The sequence below is a fragment of the Anastrepha obliqua genome, chromosome 5 (genome assembly GCF_027943255.1).
Source record: "Anastrepha obliqua isolate idAnaObli1 chromosome 5, idAnaObli1_1.0, whole genome shotgun sequence".
In the NCBI taxonomy this organism is placed as follows: Eukaryota; Metazoa; Arthropoda; class Insecta; order Diptera; family Tephritidae; genus Anastrepha; species Anastrepha obliqua.
In genome coordinates this window covers 53250319-53270271 of record NC_072896.1, presented here as the reverse complement: position 1 = coordinate 53270271, position 19953 = coordinate 53250319, and the positions used below count along the sequence as shown (strand labels likewise).

Here is a 19953-nt window from a genome sequence, read left to right as displayed (position 1 = left end):
AAGAATGATTTGTAAGTGCGAGTTAGAATCAGAACCGCAATGAATGCGGAATAAATTAATAAGTTAAGTGACTAATCAAAATCGTGCGTTTTAATGTTATCGGTGAACAGTTGGTTCACCGCATCTTTAATTTTTTTGAAGCCCCTGTCGGTCAGGGCATAAGTTATATATATAGGTTTAAGTACGAAGAAGACCCGCACTGCTATGGATATTATGATGGAGTCAGAAGAACATTGATCCGCTGTATTTAATATGGTAATAGTTCAACAAAAAACATACACACGTGCCCGTATTGGGCACACATTTATTACAGGGTAGTATAAGTTAACACAAGTAAACACCCATCCACTTAAATTACAAATTAACGCTGGCCAAAATACCTTTCCCACCGATTTCGCTGACAACGCGTCTATAGCTTTGCGCGTGGAGACAGGTAAAAACTTCACTCATGCCAATAATGCTGACTAAATATTTTCAGTCTTGCTCGTGACAACAACAAAACGAGCACAGCATAATAAGCGGAATATTGCAGCAGAAGTCACGCGGCTAACAACGTGCAGTAGCTAGTGTTAGTGGTAGAAGTGTAAGCATTTAGACGCTAACGTCGCCTTTTGTAAATTCAGTTGTTATAACTCTTCCGCTGAGACCGGCTGCCCTTGCATTAGCAAGGGAAATAAATAAAAAGTAATCAAAACCAATTGATTGCAAACTTATATGCAACACCTGTCCCTTCTGCTAAGCTACAGTACGTGTGCATCACCTACTGGTATACGCCACTGGAGACAATATCAAAAAAAATTGTAAATTTCTAAAGGACATCGACCTACTCCGTCATGTCTGCCCCGACAAACGTCAACAGTCAGTCGATAGCCTCTGCTGCTAGAGCTGCGTTTGCTTCAATTTACCTAATTATTTTATTACCATTTTAATTTTATTACAATAGCATTTTTAAAATAAGGCAAAATCCCAACTAAATTGAAGAAAGTTACACAAGATGAAATGGAAAAGATTGCAGTAGAAGAAAGGCGCTTGTGACGTGAATGGCCATCCTCAATCACTTTGGTCCATCGACATCATTTTAAACCACCTGTAGAAATATATACATAGGTATATATATATATTTAATTTATATATAATTGGCGCGTACACCCTTTTGGGGTGTTTGGCCGAGCTCCTCCTCCTATTTGTGGTGTGCGTCTTGACGTTGTTCTACAAATGGAGGGACCTACGATTTTAAGCCGACTCCGAGCGGCAGATATTTTTTATGAGGAGCTTTTTCATGGCAGAAATACACTCGGAGGTTGGCCATTGCCTGCGGAAGGGCGTCTTTCACCGAGATTCGAATCTTCGTTCGCTCTGAATTCTGAATGGTAGTCTCGCACCAACCCATTCGCCTACGCCTAAATATTTTGCAAAACACTTAAAAATATTTTCCCACCAAAATTGTTCAATAAATACTACATCTCGAAAATTGAGTATATGCTACGATATGGTTGGATCCAAAAAAGCGTTTTTCTCAGATTTTTTAATACCATTTTCAGATTCACTTGCTTAATTTCCTGACAATCAACCCGAAAATGTTTATACTGATTCAGCAATCACAAATAGGCACCTCCTATTTTATTAATAGCGAGCAATTTTCCTCCAGAATGTTCTTTTCGAATGACGCAAGTTGTAGACAAAAGTAAATATTAAAGAACTAGTGCCAAAAGTTAATAGTAAATTAACGCCCAACAGCGTAGGCACCAACATTTGAGTGATTGTCCCATTTTTACTGCGGGGTATTCAAAAATTGTGCTATTATACTTATAATTAAATATATATGTTTGTAGGCTTAAAAATATTCTAAGGATCACATTTGCAAATGTTCTATAAATAAAATACTTAAATAATAAAATATGAGGGAATCATATGCTTTTTTCTTTTGTTCAAAATTTTGCTGTTAAAAGGTCTTACTTAGGCTATGCGACATGAAATAAACCATTTTTTTTCGACTAGATTTTTTTTTTTTGTTCAGCGCCATTAGCTAGTTATGAGATCTGTTCATGTAAAAATTATCCAGTAACTTGCCTATAACTTAATTTCCGAAAATTGTCTCTCAAAGAAAAAAATACCAAAAAAAGTACATGAACATAAAACTAGTAACCATTTGCAAGTTTTACAAACAGCTGATTTAATTGTTGGCAGGAAAAATCACAAAAATTAAAATATTTTTCACTTAAGCCACCTCGTATTAAATTAAAAAAAAAATAATAATAATAATAAGCAAAGAAAACGCAAAATAACGAGCTTCGAAATCTCATGACTTCATTTTGTCCACAATAATTTGTTCCATTTCATCATCGCTGTCGATGAAGAGCATTTCATTTAGCAATTACCATTCGCAAATTTTAATTCGAGTTTTTTTTACTTTGCGATCAGCTTTGGTGCAAATTCTTACAAGTAAAAATTTAACCCGTACAAACTTGCAACTTCCCCTCAAAATGAAATGTTATTTTGCTCTCTCGCTTTCCCATACTTTTATTGGGTACATGTACACCAAAATGTGATAATTTGTAACAATAGTTACAGAATATTTGCTTCATGAACAGACCTACATATTTTAGCAGTACATATTTGAAGGTAAAGTATTGGCGACTGTGTTTCAAAAATGTTTAGTTGTTTCTAAAGCTATAGCGTAGGGTTTAAAGACTGCAGGTGCAGAAATAAATCATCTTAATAGCAAATCCCTAATGCTTGGATTCTATATAGATAAGTCATGGGCTTGGGTATTTTCATACTACCGAAGATTAACCAAGTTTTTAGTGCTTAGCACCTTAAAATATTTATAAATTTGTTCATCGCCTCATAAATATAAATAATAGGCTTCCACTTACATAAACGATTAGCACATTTCTAAATCATTCATTTCACTTCCATTAAATTTTTATTGTTGGCGACGTTGCTATTTTCCATTGTATGCTTCTGAAAGAAACAACAGTTTTTCCTGGTATATATATGAAGAAATTAGAAATTACATACCTTGTAACGACATATGACTTTACATTAAATTAAAGCAATTGATGCACACCTAGTCCGGATACAAGTAGTCCTGCAGTATATTCTGAAATGCGATTTTGATTTTTCCTCGATCTCGCCCATTTAATTTTTGTATATCGGGTAGCAAACTCATGAGAAACATAGCATCAGGATCTATTTTGCAATCGCACAACTCCACATGATTTGGTGCCACTGGCGCTGGTGCAGTGGCTGCTGGTGTGTTATTCATTAACGTCGACACCGATACGCCAGCAGATCCTGTTCCAATTGCACCTGCAGCAGCACTACCAGTACCAGAAGAGATGGCCGCGATTTCCAAACGATGGTGAGAACCATTACTACTCCCACTGCCATGATGATTGAAATTGTGGCTGTGATGGGCCGTAGTGCTATGTCGCTGATGCGGATTTAAAACCGTTGAAGATGCTGCAATCTGACTGTTAGCGCTGGATGTACTACTGGCATTCAAATCTCCCTCGTTATTTGTATTGTTCATTAATGAATTACTAACACTAACGCCAGCGCCAACGCTCAAGCCTACACTGCCACCACTGTTACTTGTGGTGGTGCTGACCAATTCCATAGGTTTGGCAAGTGTTGGTCGCACAAACGACACATTTGTGTGCACAGGTGCAGTGTTTCCTGTTGAGCAATGCATACGTGAATGTCCACTAACAGTGGCACCCACAGAGTTTGCAGCGCTGGCGCTATTGTGCACGTTAACACCAATTATACTGGCAGTACTGCCACTGCCTCCATTGTTTATTTGTGTACTGCTTATACTTTCTTGAGAGCGTGGTCGCTTGATACGCAGTTCATCTTGATAAGAACGCGCTTGCAAGCGCATCAGTTGTTGCACACGCAGCTGTGCTCGCCTATCCTCTGGAGGAATATGTGTGCTACTACTGGCATAAGAATCCATCATAAAATTACGCATTTCCATCTCTTCCAACTCATTATCTTCCTCGTCTGGCCGCACAGCGGATTCGGGCTCATAGTCATCAACATCTGATTTGACATCATCACATTCAGATTTTATGTCACTACTGAGTGTATGCAAGTGTTGCTCAGTATGCCGAAATCGTGACCGCTGCTCATCATCAATAACATCGTCTAAATCATCTGAGTTATTCTGCTCGGGATCATCAAAATATTCTAAATAATTATCTAATGGCTGCTGATGCGACTGCTGGGAGTGCAAATGTGACGCATTCACATCGCCGGTAACACTCGTGCCGCCAAGTGCGACAGCCGCATTTGCAGCTACTGCCGCGGTACGTTCCCGTTGCAAACGGTCTGACAAAGAACTGATGCGTACCAATGCATCCTGCACTTGTGAGTCGAGCGATTTAGGTTGGGAATGTTTTCTGAGTGCAATAATAAAAGAATAAATAAGTATATATAATATACAACTTGATTCTAAACCATTTGCTAACCACTTACTTTCTTAGATATGGATGTAGGAAAAACATGCGGTCAAAATACGTCCAACATGGTGGTACCTTTTCTTCTAAATAATTTGTGTATTCCCGACGAAATGATATACGCAAATTTGTCCATTTTGCGAGACTAGCGCCGGCTGCAGTTAATTAACACTAGCTGTTCAACATAATTTCTTCACCTAGCTACTTTGCCGATACTTACGGTTTTTTTCCAGTTTTTGATCAACTTCGCGCCAAAAATTCTCGACATATGGCCGACAAAAGTAGTATTTGTGACGAGGATTATAAATGGCTTCATCATGTTGCACCATATCGATCAGCTTGAAAACCTCCTCAGTCAGCCAACGCGATGAGGAGCACGAAGGCGTCCCCGATACATTTGCATAATAATCATTCGACATTGCTTAAATGCACACTTTTACATTATTTTAGTTTTTAATTAATTCTTCCAAGTTTTATTGCTAATTTTGCAAAAATGTGAAAATCCTGGAGGAAGACCGAACAAACTGCAACGAAAATCCATAAAAACGTCAATTCCGGCATAATTGCAAATGAGCATAAAAGTGCGGCAAAGCGAATATGTGAAAAACGAATGTCGAAAAACCTAACATACTGGCCACAGATTCAAGTTCATATGAATTTACGTTCTCTGAACCGACAGAGGCGAATTGAGTACTCTATCATTCTTGGAGATGCAGTTATTCAAACATGACAAGAGAAATCTTCAATATCTGCTACAAACACAAATACTTCAAACCCTACAAAGACTGCCTTAGGGAATACAAGAAAGCAATCAAAGAGGCTCGGACAGAGGCTTGGAGAGATTTTTGTAGTTCCATAGAATCGACCAAAGATACGGCCAGACTAGGCAAGCTTCTATCCAAGGAACACTCCTGCCCTTCCTTCTTGAAGAAAGACAACGGAGAATGGACAAAATCATCAGCTGACACACTAGAACATCTGGTAAATACACACTTCCCAGGCAACACAGAATATATTGAGAACAATACTGACAGTGTTCAAACATCCAAACTATCACCCAACTTAATCAACCACATCGTATCCCAAGATAGAATACTATGGGCGATAAAAAACTTTGAACCATATAAGGCAGCCGGTCCAGATGGGATATTCCCAGCCATGCTGTGGAACACTCGAGAAACGACGATTCCTTGGCTGGAGGTCTTTTTCAGGAAAAGCCTTATGCTAGGGCACATACCAAAGAGCTGGAGGAGGGTAAAAGTGATATTTATCCCTAAAGCTGGTAGACGCGGTCATGATACAGCGAAAGATTTCAGACCCATCAGCCTATCCTCCTTCATCCTCAAAACTCTCGAGCGACTGTTGGATGTATATCTCAGGGAAAAGATTACAGACTCAACGATTTCACAATCTCAACATGCCTATCTCAAAGGAAAATCCACAGAGACAGCTCTTCACGAGGTTGTAAGTGCGATTGAGAGGAGCATAGAATACAAGCAATACTCACTAGTCGCTTTTCTCGACATAGAGGGGGCCTTCAACAATGTCACCACAAAATCCATAATTGAGGCTCTTAACATGCTAGGCATAGACACAGGTCTCAACGAATGGATAGAGAACATGCTCAAAACTAGAATAATCATCGGTGAGGTAGGCAGCAGCACGATAAAACGCTCTGTCAACAGGGGAACCCCTCAGGGAGGAGTCTTATCCCCTCTACTGTGGTTACTAGTCGCCAACAACATCCTCACCAAATTTAACCAAAAGGGAATTAAAGTGGTGGCGTACGCGGACGACATAGTGCTTATGGTTTCAGGAATGTTTCCAACCACAATCAGTGAGATTATGGAAGGAGCTCTGGTATTACTCAGCAATTGGGCCACGGACTGTGGTTTAAGCGTAAACCCGAGAAAAACTGAACTGATGCTATTCACCAAGAAAACCAAGGTGCCAAACTTTAATCTCCCAAAACTAAACGGCGTCAGCCTCACGCTAACCAAACAGGCCAAATACCTAGGGGTTATCCTGGACCCCAAACTCAGCTGGAAGTCCAACGTAGAGTACAGGGTAAAGAAAGCGAACATAGCACTTTACACATGTAAGAGAATGTTGGGAAAAAAATGGGGTCTCCAACCAAAATTATCCAACTGGTCCTACACAGCCATTGTAAGGCCAATACTAACATATGCGGCACTAGTCTGGTGGCCTGCAACAGAAAGGAAATACAACAAAACTAAGCTGAACAAGATACAAAGAACAGCGTGTATCCTAACTACAGGAGCGCTTAGCACCAGTCCTACTGAAGCGCTCAATGTACTAACACATCTATTGCCATTAGATTTACACATTAAAACAATAGCTACTTGCAGTGCGGTGAGACTTAGAGACACAGGAAGCTGGACAACAAGGCCGTATGGTCACAGCAAGATCCTCCTACAGGGACCCCCGCTGCTCAAAAACGGATCAGACTACACAGTCCCCGACCTAAACTTCAAGAAAGGCTTCACGGTACGCTTCCCACCGAGAGCCGAGTGGAGCAAAGGAGAGGTGATTGGAAGACACGATATCGAAATTTATACCGATGGTTCTAAGATGAACTGTGGTGTGGGAGCTGGCTTCCATTCGGAGCCACTCAACCTATCTCAATCAATTCGTCTTCCTGATTATGCCACCGTGTTCCAGGCAGAACTTTTGGCGATCAGAGAAGCATGCAAATCCCTAGAACTCTACAAGGTAGTTGGTGCAAGAGTAGCTATCTTCTCAGACAGTCAAGCAGCTATTAAGGCCTTAGACTCCAACTACATTTCATCCAAACTGGTCCTACAGTGTAGAGAGGAGCTGGAACTGCTCAGCCATTGGCTTGAAATTACCCTGATATGGGTTCCCGGTCATAGGAACATACGGGGCAATGAGATAGCGGATGAGCTAGCAAGAAAGGGCTCGACACTAGACATAGCAGAGGCGGTGGCAGTTTCCACCCCACTGAACACACTAAAAGCATCTATTGCTTCACACTATCATGCTTTAGCCGAAAGAAGATGGAAGCAAATACCTACATGTATTACAACAAAAAACACATGGCCGTCATATAAAATCCAAAGGACGAATGACCTGTTAGGATGCTCTCGGCCAAACATTTCACGGATCACTGCAACCCTTACAGGACATTGGAAAGTAGGGGATCATGCAGCTAGACTTAATCTACCCTTCAATCCTATCTGTAGAAGCTGTCAAGCGGAAGGGGCGAAGGAAAGTCTGTTCCACTATTTATGTGAATGTCCGGGACTAGCCAGGGCACGACTCCGATCCTTCGGTAAGCCTTTCCTACAGCAAATTAAGGAGATCTCAGTCATCGAGATAAAGGATTTGCTCCTATTCTTGGACCTCACTAAATGGATTTGACTTGGAAACAAAAAAAAAAAAAAAAAAAAAAAAAGAAAAAAAACAAGAAAAAAAAAAAAAATTTCATCATCATTTCACGAGATAGTGGTATTAAAACGGTGCTGGTCACTAATTAGGAGCATTTCAGCCAAGAAATGTTCAACCACCTCAACAACAACAACATTCAAACATGGATTTGCTTTGGGTCCAAGGCGAATTGAGTACTATATTTCATCAAGAATAATAGAGAATTCGTCTTGATATCTCGCTCTACCATTCTTGCTGTTAGTTTCAATTTTACATGCAAATCTAAAAAAAGTTTTTAGCTTATTAAAATTTTGTTTTTTATCATAAAATTATCAGCGATAGCCTTCACCGCCTTTCCTTAATGGAATCACTTAAGTAAAAACCTCATTTATCTGTACTTTGGCTTGCAACAGATTCGCCTTATAATACGTTCACAAATAATTAGATGATCTACTTTTTCGTGCTTAACTCCCAATACAAAATTAATTAAGCGAGATCTCCCAAATAAAGTTTCTCTCCCAAAATCTGAGATTATAAAATATTAATAACCATAACTTTTGATGCACAACCCTGTGTTTTCTGTGTAATAGATCATTAGTTTTACGAGTGCAAAGAAAAACGTCAGAGTAAAAACTAAATAAAAATAATGCCGGCAAAGAAAACAGATTTGTAGACATAATTATAATACAATATTTGTTAGGTATCATTAATTATGCATTCATATAAAAAGCGTGTGTCCATAAACGCGTACCCTTATATTACTTATTATAAAAATGCAACTTCGAATTTTGAATTCGTTTTGCTGCCATCCTTAGTAAACGTCGTTTACGGATTTTCTCTAACTGTTTATTATTAGCAGCCAATTACGCTATTCCTCGTACTTGTCTTTTATTCATGTCGTTAATAATAATTAAGCAAACCAAAAACACCGAAATATTCCACCAAAATAATTTCTATGAAGAAAAACCTTTCAAAACAGTATTGACAGCTGATTGTCAATTTTGCAGGTAATCTGCATATATGTATGGGTAGATTAATTTTGTGGATTTATTGGTAATTAATGTATATGTGAACGTACTTTAAATATATATTTTATACCAGAATGTTTGTCTCTTTTATTTTATTTCCAATTCAAGCTGCACACAATCTTTTACTTTTTCATTCACTATTGCACACTAGGTGTCACCCTGCACGTCAAACCTGCTGACATTCCTTACCTTTTGACATTTGGCGCCAAAACAAGCGTTTTGCCTTTCCTTGAGCGGAATTGAGTTTTGCACGAATAATCATTTGAAGAACTTCATCGTGTCTTGTAGTTGTGAAATCTACGCTTTAATTTCAGCAAAAATTTATTGCTTTGTTTTCTGTTTTAAAGTCCAATAACAAATACTCGTCAAAATGTTTGAAGCTCGTTTGAACAATGCGACTATACTCAAAAAAATCTTGGACGCCATCAAAGATTTGCTCAATGAAGGCACCTTCGACTGCAGTGATTCTGGTATACAGGTTAGTGCTGGTAGATTTGGTGTTTTTTTTTTTTAATTTTGCCGATATTAAGAATTTTCATTTATAGTTGCAAGCTATGGACAATTCACACGTCTCTCTTGTTTCATTGACGCTACGTTCGGATGGCTTTGATAAGTTCCGCTGTGATCGCAACCTTTCGATGGGCATGAATTTGGGCAGCATGGCAAAAATTTTGAAGTGCGCTAACAACGATGATACTGTAACAATCAAAGCGCAGGACAATGCCGATACTGTAACATTTATGTTCGAGTCACAGAATCAAGAAAAGGTGTCTGACTACGAAATGAAATTGATGAATTTAGATCAGGAGCATTTGGGTATACCGGAAACTGACTATTCTTGTGTTGTACGCATGCCAGCAATGGAATTTGCCCGAATTTGTCGTGACTTGGCGCAATTTAGTGAATCTGTAGTGATTTGCTGCACTAAGGAAGGTGTAAAATTCTCGGCGTCGGGTGATGTTGGCTCAGCCAATGTGAAATTGGCGCAAACTTCAAGTGTCGATAAAGAAGATGAAGCAATCGTGATCGAAATGCAAGAGCCAGTCGTATTAACATTTGCTTGTCGTTACTTGAATGCATTTACAAAGGCGACGCCACTCTCAAATCAGGTGCAGCTGTCGATGTCGGCCGATGTGCCACTAGTGGTTGAATATCGTATAGCTGAGTTAGGACATATACGCTACTATTTGGCGCCGAAGATCGAAGATGACGAGAATTAAGCATAGATTGCAAACCTTTGCACTGAATTGGTATATCTCACTTTTGTATTTCGTATAAGCAACTATTAAATATTAACTAATTTTAAGGATTAAAGTATGTAATAATACCGTCTGTATTGCTTACATTTCAGAAACGATATATACAAACATAACACATTTGCATTTACCATGTAAGGCAATTGCTGCAAATTTGCTAAATAAATTTAGAATACAATTGAGTACAATTAATGGCCTTTAAGTATTTGAAATAGTAGAATTAGAATTTTTCCGCCTTGGTATGAGATTTGACTGGTAAATTCTCGTGCATGAATTTTATAAGAGGTGTGTTTAAAGTTTCTTCATTGCTTGGGTAACAGCTTTGAAGAGATATAAAATCAAGTCATTAATTTGTTGTGTTGTAGCCTCTATATATTTTCGAAAAATGCAGTTAACGTAGCTGTATTTCCTACGACAGTCGGCTCAACGATTTCGAAACGGGCCGAATTTATATCGGGCTAATGACCGTCACTCCAGCAGAATTTCCCGTACGAGTATGGGGGATGTTTATGCTGCTACAATAACAACAACGATCCTTGCCCGGATGTTTTACTTTACATTCTATTCGATCAGTATTCTTGCATCCGCAACTCGGCTCATGAAACCGATTTTTGTTTTTATATTGAAAAGTGTGTTTTGCTGTTAACCCTGTAATACCTTCTTAAACCCAATTTTTTTCTAGAAACGTTTTCTTTATTTGTACTCAAAAGTGAACTGGCGTTGCAAATAAAATGCGTACATAACAACATAAAACTTAAATTATATTTTACATTAAATTGATAAAGCGCAAAAATGTTGAAATGATGTGAATGCCTGCTTGCATGTTTGTTATTCGACGATGTAATTGGGATGCACGACCAATAGTGGATCATCCGATTCCTCCGCCTCTTCCTCGGTGCGCCGCGGACTCTTGCCGGGTTGTCGCAACTCGGTTGTCTTTAAAGGAATAATCACCTGATCGTGGTATATCAAGCGATCAATAACTTTCTCTATTAAATGTTTGCGCGAGATAAGTTCTTCTTCGGACTCGATTTGGTCGGCTACTTGCTCCAAATACCATGTGACTACATCACTGCGCTTCATACCAGAATCTGTGCCTTCTGCTTCGCAACGTGCTTCCTCATTACGCATATGCAGCACAAGCATTGTGGATAGATTTTTATAATCTTCAAAAGATAGCGTGAGCTTCTTCTTTTGTAAAAGGGTACCACCCACCTCAATGCCGTCTTCACCATTTGCACCTTCCGTGGTGATGGAATTGTTAGCGCCATTGACAACAGCAGCGTTATTTTCCATTTCCACATCACCAACGTATGCATCTTCATTCCCCTCATCATCGTCCAAGTGAATGTCTGGTTGTTCAACACGTATAATTGACTTGTTGAGCAACCGATAAGCTTCCTTAACGTGTCGTTCCTGCACTTCGTTCATACATTCAAGTTTGGCCATTGCTTCACTAAGTCGTATCATCGATTCCAATTGACGCACTGTGATCCGCCATGTGCTACGACCAGCAATACCTGTATCACGTTGGCGCAAGTGGCCATAATTTTCAACCAGCAGCTTCATAGCTTCTTGTCCAATAATTGGTTTGAATTGACGCGCAAATGTTATGTAGCGCAGCACTTCCTCGCGCGTGTACGCACATTCAACGGATTCTTCAATATGCGAGTGTAGATCGACAATTTTGCGTGCGATTGCGTAGTCTACCACTTCGTTGCATTCATCTACGAGTATGAAGAATAGGTCAAAACGTGACATGATAGGCGCTGACAGTTGTATATTCTGTTGCAAGCTTTTTGTACGATCATAACGGCCGTTAATGGGATTAGCGGCGGCTAAAATGGACGTGCGCGCATTTAACGTGGCACGAACGCCAGCTTTTGCCAAAGATATTGTCTGCTGTTCCATGGCTTCGTGGATGGCGACCTGATCGCGTGGATCCATTTTATCGAACTCATCAATGCAGCAGACACCATTGTCGGCCAACATGAGTGCGCCAGCCTCGATGACAAAATCGAAGCTCTCCTCATCACGCACCACAGCGGCGGTAAGACCAGCTGCGGAGGAGGCCTTGCCTGATGTATAAACGGCGCGTGGCGAAAAATCGGCAACTTGACGCAGAAACTGGGATTTTGCCGTACTAGGATCGCCAACAATACATACATTGATATCACCACGTAAAGTTGTTTCTGCAAATATGGAAGGGTTAGTAAAATGCCACATTGCGCAAATTAAAAACAACATTTTTATTTACTTTCATGCGTGGTCTTGCCGACACCACCAAAGAGTTGAAGCAAAACACCGCGTTTGACTTCATCGTTACCGTAGATGGAGGGGAACAAGCTGGTGATAAGATTATTGTACAAAGTACGATCTTTGGACATTTCGTACACTTTGTTCCATTCAGCATCAGTCATTTGCTTTTTCATATCCTCCGCTGTGACTTCAGACATTGGCAAGTCGGTGCCGCCAAAACGGGCTGTTGTTGTTTGTACGCTACAAGCCAGGAATGACATGCGATAGTTGAGTTCACGTGTGCCCAACTCCTTTAAGCCGGATACACCTTCAGGCCCATCGCCCGGCTTATGCCGAGAACCGGTATCAGCTTTAGCGCCGGGCATATTCAATACACCTACATCGGGCACCACTATCAACGTGCCGGTAAAATCATAACGATCACCAGCTTGCACAGTTTCTACCAATTCCGAACGCAAAATAATTTCCACTGATCTTGGTATGCAACCACGCGGCAACTCCGACTGTGTCTCTTGTATGCGTATTTTCTGGAAATCGACAAAAAGCGACTTTTCCACATCCAGCATGAAACGGCGTCGATTACTGCATACAGGATTGCGACAGATGGTTGGATTGGTGAATTTAAATTGCTGCTCCACATTGCGTATTTCCGTTTGACAATCTATACACATGAAAGTGCCGGTTACAAGTTCGGGATGCACGGGATGTGTACGCACCACTTGCCCTGAAATGCGTATCAATGTGCCTATCTTGGAGGTTGTTAAATCACGTACTTTATGGCGCGTAGGCACATCAGTGAAAGATATATAACATTCCTTCTCGTTTTTCAGACCACAACGATCTTTAACAAAGTTGGAAACCGACTGGCACAAAAAAGGGTAGATACTGAAAATAAAAGAACATTACTTGAAACCATTATTCCTAACGTTTGCACTTGAACAAACTTACCGATAGTATTCTTCAATAATTGTAGTAGCCAAATTCTGATTGTACTTTTCCACATCGTCAAACGACACTTCCAAAGTATAGCGATCTGGCGACTCCAAATCTGTGGCGGGTTTCACATACTTGATTTCGCCATCTTCCTTGTATCTTTAAGAATATTGGATATTAGTGTAATCCATTGAAGCATAACTTCCTACTTACTCCTCCAAGAAATCTTGAAAAAGTTTCTGGCACCGCAGGCCCACCTCATCCTTTACACGCAATTGACCAATATGTGCATCAGCTACATCCATGACCTTTGTTTAGATTATCGCGGAAAGTACAAGTAATTTGTTGCTTATTACAAGTTTAACACACAATTTCCCAAACACGCTGACGACAGTTAATGTTTGTATGGAATTTGACAGCAGAGGCCCTTATTTTGGCGCGCACACTGATCGTCAACCAAGCAGTGATGCCATGAAGGTGAAAAAACATTCTTCAAAACGGTACTAGATTTTCTGATTTTTTATCCTGTTTGTGCCAAAGAATCCCTCTTTTTATATCAGACTTATAAATACAACAACAATAAATGTAAAACATGCAATACGACTGCAAACACAATCCACATCATATTTCACTGCAACAAATACACCAATGCAAGAAACAAGCACCCACGTATACGAATTCTATCGATATAACAGAATACAATACCATCACAACCTTTCTCAAAAGCATTCAAATAAACTTATGGGGTTGGGCGTAGTCAGAGGCCCGAAAAAATGATGATTTTCATTTTTTTTGCTAGAAAATTGCTTTATTTTAAAAAAACAAAACCAGAGCATTAATACATCATGTTTCAACTTGACTTAAGAAAAATTAAAAAAAAAAAAATTAATAATTGTAAAAGTTATCGCTGTTTGTGTGGAGCTCGTTTCTCCAGAAGTCCCTTGCATTGATCGTCGCAAGTCTTTGAAGATTCATCTGAATCAATCGGACAAGAGAAATAAATTTTATTAATAGATATTCTTGTGCCTGATCGAAGCTTAAATTAACAATATGGCGGCCTCAAGAAATATTTTTCAGATTTTCGAAAAAAACCGACAATTAATTGTTAAAAAAATTTAAATTTTGAAAAAAAAAAATCTTTCGATCGGGCTCGAGATTTTTATGTTTTTCAAAAGCAGTATGCGTTTTATTAGAATTTACCAAGCTCTTTTTAAGTTACAGTGATCACCAGTTCAAAAAACATGCTTTTGAGAAAAACGCATTTAAAGTCTTGCTATCCGCTCCGTAGCGCCATTTGTTAATTGTTGAATCACTCGAAAAGTATTTATCGGATTCACATCAAATTTTCACACGATATTTTTAAGATATTATATATATATATATATATATATATATATATATACATATATATGACTGGTGCGTACACCCGGTTTTGGGGCGCGTACACCCCTTTGGCCGAGCTCTTCCTCCTTTAAGATATTATACTTTAAGAAAATGCAAAAAAATCCAAAGTAGACGAATTCGAGTTGGCGTTTTAGCTCTTAAGCTGCTCTTAAGCTGGTCTGTAATCTTTCTTCAGAAATATTGAAGCATCCTTAAAAAAAAAAATTATGTACATATTTATTATACTTTTTTTCAATTACATCGAAAGAGATTCAATATACTAGATTGGCGAAAAATATATCCATTATTTTTATTTTTAATTTTGCGCAAACTGATTTATGGTTGACCTGAAGCTAGCAAAGCTACGACTATTAATATGCCGATGTTGTTGTTGGTGTAGCAGCATAAACATTCGCCATACTTACATACGGGGAAAGCTGCTGGAGTGACAGTCCTTGGCCGGATATAAATCCGGGTCGTTTCGGTAATGTAGAACCGACTGTTGTGGAAACACTAACGATCAACTTCGATTATTTCTGTGATTTTATCGACATTTTCTTTAACATCAAAAATACTTGAACGGAATCGACGAAACCTAAACTCCACGTTATTAGCTGTTACAGCAGGGGTACCATAAACACCATTCACAATTCAGCGGACTGACTTGCATTTTCGCCTTTATCAAAGAAAATGTCTTCCATTCTTAACACCCTGTAACTCACAACTGAATGGAACAAACGAAAAACATCAGAATAATTTTTTTTTGTGTGAAATGCTACTTTGACATCGAGCATAAATTTGAAATTGTTTGATCGAGATCGATATCGAGATAGCATAATATTTATCTGTAGTTAACTCTCATGGCTTTGGTCTTGGCGATGTTGACCTCCAGTCCGACAGTGCGTGCCAGCGCGACTAGTTATTCCGCCTTCGCTGGCATGTCAGAGAGTTTGTGAGAGAGGAGGCAGATATCATCGGTGAAGTCCAGGTTCTCAAGATGTCTGGTGACACTCCATACAATGCGTTTTTTGTGCAGGCTCAGTTAGCGAAGTGGTGGAGGTTAACGAACGAGGAACCCATTCTTAGGCAAATCAAACGCAGAAAGTGGCGATGGATAGGTCACACATTGGGAAAACCAACAGATGGCTTCATGAGCTTAGCCTAAATTATATTGGTACTGGACTTGAACTCGCAAGGGAGCAGAGGTTTCGGTCGACCAAAAAACACTTGGAGAAAAGGTCCATGTTGGGCGAACTAGCAGATGCCGACATGTTGTTGTTGTAGCAGTACAACAAGCCCCGTCAGTGTAGGGTATATTACCGCTCGTCTTCGTCTAGCTCATCTAAAGGTAGGCCCAGGAAACATGCTGTTTCGACAGGTTGGGTCCAGAAGGAGAGGGGTGTTAGATGAGTAGAGACTTGTCGAGGCCCTATGCTCCCGAGAGGAGTGAAAAAGGAAAACAAAAAATATTTATCTATCGACAGTTTCAATTTTTATCTTTTGACAGTTTTCGAAGCAAAAGAATATTTTGGGAAATCTTTAACATAATATAAAACGCTTTGAAAAAAGGTTGCAAAGTAGATATGAAGGGGTGTATCCCCATCTTTAAACTGAAAACCCCATCCTCCGAAGGCTTTTAGTGTTTAAGTAATATTGTTAAAGTAGTTTAGTGAAAAGTTGATGTTGTCAGACCCCTCAAATAAGAACGAAGTTTGCGTGCAGAGATGTTCACTGGATGACCGTTTGTAAATATGCAGTATTTTTTGCTTTAGTTTAGAGTTGAGAAACATTTTCGAAAGTATAAATATATAAACGTGAGTTTTACAAGAGTGTCGAGTAGTAGAGTTTTTGTAAATTTGTCGAATTTAGCATGCAGTTCAGAATAGATTTTTTTTGGCCTTCGGCCACACTTCAAAATAATTTCATTCAAAATAACAACTCCATTCACAGTATTTTTGCGTAGAGCTTCTTTCCGCGTGGGCGGCCTTCGGTCTGTGCAGTAAGGATACACAATAACCCCCATCCGTATTAGCAAGGCTGAACAGAAGTACTTCATTTTTGACGTGATAACGTCTTATAATTCGATTTAGCCGGCTGCACGCACGAAAAAATGTGTCGTTACCTTGCTCATTGCCGTTACCTTGAATGAACTGCAAGCGAAAGCGCGGAACGAACAAAGCAAACGAACGGCAACGTTCGACATCTTGCTCTCTCCTACTTAAGTGAGCGTATATATGTATGTATATGCGCATATGCACATATATAAATTCACGTATTTGTACTTGCATATGCCTTCTTATTGATTATTATTAATTTGATTTACTTGAAGAATTTAAAATAAAACCAAGTTTGTTAATAATACCTGTTGTTTTAATGTTAATATATTATTATTAATTTTTTTTTATATATGAAGGAAAAAATGTATGGTAATATTTACCATATACCTTATAAGATATGTTGTATACTAATATATGTATATAAACATGCATATACATATATTGTACAATTTCGCGCAATTTTCAAAAAGAACAAATCTATATGTAAAGATGCATACAAGTCATATGGACATATCAAATATACGAATCTATTCCGTACGCAAGCAAATGTAAGCTAATGTGCTTGAACTGCAAGCGAGAGCGCGGAACGAACGACAAAGAGCACAATCGGTCCCCGCGTTCGGCAACGTTCGACATCTGGCTCTGTCCTACTTGAGTGAGCATATATATGTATGTATATGCGCATATGTATAGAAATTCACATATTTGTATTTGCATAAGCCTTCCTCCTGAGTGCATGGTAATGAACCATTTCGCTGTTGAGAATAGGACGATGATAGGAAAAGTAGGAAATGAAAGGGAGTGTTTCAAGTGTAATGTGTCTTGAGAAAGTCAAATCGATGATGTTGCCTCTTAGTGTTGTTGACTTATTAACGTCTGATGCACCATCGAAATTGAAGATATCTTTCATGAATTTGATAAATGTTTCGTCATTTTTCACGTTTGTGAAAAATTTAACTTGACCTATTCCATTGCAATTCCATTTACCTCCTCCTCTATATCCATACAAAATATCTATCAAACAAATAAAATTAAAATTTTGTTTTGAAAATTGCAACCATTCCATCAATATTTCCTAATAACGTTGTCACGTTAAACTATCGTCAGTAAACCGACTTTACAGACAACCTCTTTTTTGCCAAAAATCCATCCCCTTTTCCCTGTGTGCTTTGGAGAACTCCAGGCGAAGTTTACGGTTTATTTCAGAAATTAGAGGCTTTTTTCGTGGTGTTCTACTATGAAAGCCGTTTTTGTTCAGAACTCTTTGAGTTGTTCTTGGATAAACACACTTGTTGGATGAGCTTGCTATATCCTCGGCCAATTTCGGAGCAGAAACTTTTGGATTTTTGTCCACTTCTTTTAGAATCAAGCTGGCGTCTCTGCGAGATAGTTTGTTCGGGCGGCCACTGCGCCGCTTATTATTGGTGGAACCATTATTTTTAAATTTTTTTACAGTGATCTGGACTCTTGCACGACTTAAGTTTAAGATTTTTGAAACTTCGCCATATGATTTTTTTTCTTTCCTGTGCTGAATAACTAAATTTCTAACGTCAAAGGACATTTCTTTTCGAGGAGCCATTGTAGATGCTTAAAAATATTCAAATTGCAACTAAAATCAATATTGGCAAAGCAACTGACATAAGAAAGGGAAAGAAATAGACAAACGGTATTTTACCGTTATCACAACATAGGATATCAGAGTATAGGTTAGGAAACCAGTTCTGTAAGTACACTTTTGTCAACGCTGTTTTTGCGTTTTTTTAGTATAACTGTGTTGTTTTATGTTAAAGAATGGATGTGTTTCAGTTAAGTCGATTAGAAAAAGATTTCAAATAAACTTGCATAAACACATTTTTAACCAAAGTGTTTGTACTTTGTAAACAACGAAAGGGGGTGTATGTAGACTTCTGTCGGCCTCTGTATGTTCATTTTTACCAGTTGCTTCATCTATTCGCCACTTGCTAAGTCTTGGCGAAAAAAAGAGGCCCATATATACATTAACGTTCTCTGTCTTTCTGTCGTTATGTCGTGAAGGGTGCTTATACAGGGTGGGCCATGTAAAATTTGCTTTTTGAATCGGCTATAAAAAAAACTAATCAATATTTTTTCAAACTTTTTTTTTTTATTTTGAAGATTGAACATTGTCATTTATGAATGAAAAATATTATCGTTCAAATGACTGCTACGACTGGCTTCACAGTAGGCCATTCATACAACGCAATTTTTAAGCACATTTTCGATTGTTTGGGCTCCAATTTCATGAATGGCAATTTCGATTTCGTGTTTTAATCATCAATCGTCTCTGGATGGTTCGCATAGCATTTGTCCTTAACGGCTCCCCACAAAAAAAATTGTCCAACGGGCTTAAATCACAGCTTCGAGGGGGCCAATTGATATCGGAATTTTGGCTGATTATTCGGTTTTCAAAAACGGTAGCCAAAAGTTCGAGTGTAACTTTGGCAGTGTGACAAGTTGCACCGTCCTGTTGAAACCAAATGTCGTCCTGTTGAAACCAAACTCGTTGAGCATGTCACGGTAACGCTCGGCATTTACTGTAACCGCGGCTCCTCGCTCATTTTCGAAAAAAAATGGCCCGATGATGCCGCCAGACCAAAAACCGCTCCAAACAGTGACTCGTTGTGGATGCATTTGCTTCTCTACAGTAACGTGTGGATTTTCTGACCCCCAAGTCCGACAATTTTGCTTATTGACGTAGCCACCGATGTGAAAATCAGAAAAGAAGAAGAAGACTCACCACTTTGGAAATAGGTTTTCAATATTTCCCCATTTTTGTTCAAGCGTTTAGCGTCCTATTTCGTAAATGTCAAACCTTTAAGTAAATTATGAACACATTTTACATGTCATTTGCGTTACCATTCTCAAAAAAATAGGTGGTTCAAAAACAAACGCTATATGGCCCAATCTGTATTATAATGCAGGATTGCTAAATCACACAGTGGCTCAATAAAGAACTCGGACACGCAAGTGTTTTGGCATATATGACAAAAAAAAAAAAAACTCGGACATTTATTTAATTTTATTTAAGAAAAAAAAATATAATTAATATTTAGTCGCCAAGCCTTTAACTTTTCCCACAGCATTCAGTCTTCTTGGCATGGATTCGATCAGCTTCTTGTATGTTAAAGTAACTATTTTTCCTCGCTCT

The 19953-nt window shown here is 38.8% G+C and overlaps 3 protein-coding genes across 6 annotated transcripts; 1 reads left to right on the top strand and 2 right to left on the bottom strand.

Annotated features, from left to right (window-relative positions):
- Positions 1-1323: 1323 nt before the first annotated feature.
- Positions 1324-4975, bottom strand: LOC129248603 (uncharacterized). Of its 4 annotated transcripts, XR_008582628.1 has the most exons (5): positions 4684-4975; positions 4483-4618; positions 3022-4406; positions 2877-2964; positions 1324-2815 (listed from the first exon to the last, which is right to left on the bottom strand). XR_008582628.1 is itself a non-coding variant. In XM_054888222.1 (4 exons), exons 1-3 carry the CDS (start codon positions 4880-4882, stop codon positions 3071-3073), a joined length of 1671 nt encoding a protein of 556 aa, XP_054744197.1. In that variant the 5' UTR covers positions 4883-4975; the 3' UTR covers positions 1324-2964; positions 3022-3070. The 4 variants fall into 4 exon arrangements, 3 of the variants coding, with proteins under 3 accessions (XP_054744197.1, XP_054744198.1, XP_054744199.1); XM_054888222.1 differs by having other exon boundaries at positions 1324-2964; XM_054888223.1 differs by having other exon boundaries at positions 1324-2961.
- Positions 4976-9109: 4134 nt separating this feature from the next.
- LOC129248663 (proliferating cell nuclear antigen) lies at positions 9110-10343 on the top strand. Its single transcript, XM_054888295.1, has 2 exons — positions 9110-9377; positions 9445-10343. The coding sequence occupies exons 1-2, from the start codon at positions 9270-9272 to the stop codon at positions 10117-10119; spliced, it is 783 nt and encodes a 260-aa protein (XP_054744270.1). The 5' UTR covers positions 9110-9269; the 3' UTR covers positions 10120-10343.
- Positions 10344-10832: 489 nt separating this feature from the next.
- On the bottom strand, positions 10833-13787 carry LOC129248312 (DNA replication licensing factor Mcm6). Its single transcript, XM_054887810.1, has 4 exons — positions 13561-13787; positions 13363-13506; positions 12413-13299; positions 10833-12347 (listed from the first exon to the last, which is right to left on the bottom strand). The coding sequence occupies exons 1-4, from the start codon at positions 13650-13652 to the stop codon at positions 10984-10986; spliced, it is 2487 nt and encodes an 828-aa protein (XP_054743785.1). The 5' UTR covers positions 13653-13787; the 3' UTR covers positions 10833-10983.
- Between the last annotated feature and the right edge of the window lie 6166 nt (positions 13788-19953).

Excerpts from the sequence above, each read along its gene's own strand:
- LOC129248663 (XM_054888295.1), top strand. The coding sequence starts at position 9,270 with ATGTTTGAAGCTCGTTTGAACAATGCGACTATACTCAAAAAAATCTTG. Across the intron at positions 9,378-9,444 it reads GCAGTGATTCTGGTATACAG|TTGCAAGCTATGGACAATTC; the intron begins GTTAGTGCTGGT and ends TTTCATTTATAG.
- LOC129248312 (XM_054887810.1), bottom strand. The coding sequence starts at position 13,652 with ATGGATGTAGCTGATGCACATATTGGTCAATTGCGTGTAAAGGATGAG. Across the intron at positions 13,507-13,560 it reads TTTCAAGATTTCTTGGAGGA|ATACAAGGAAGATGGCGAAA; the intron begins GTAAGTAGGAAG and ends ATATTCTTAAAG. Across the intron at positions 12,348-12,412 it reads CGGCAAGACCACGCATGAAA|AAACAACTTTACGTGGTGAT; the intron begins GTAAATAAAAAT and ends CCATATTTGCAG.
- LOC129248603 (XM_054888222.1), bottom strand. The coding sequence starts at position 4,882 with ATGTCGAATGATTATTATGCAAATGTATCGGGGACGCCTTCGTGCTCC. Across the intron at positions 4,619-4,683 it reads TCAAAAACTGGAAAAAAACC|CCGGCGCTAGTCTCGCAAAA; the intron begins GTAAGTATCGGC and ends AATTAACTGCAG. Across the intron at positions 4,407-4,482 it reads CTACATCCATATCTAAGAAA|AAAACATTCCCAACCTAAAT; the intron begins GTAAGTGGTTAG and ends TATTGCACTCAG.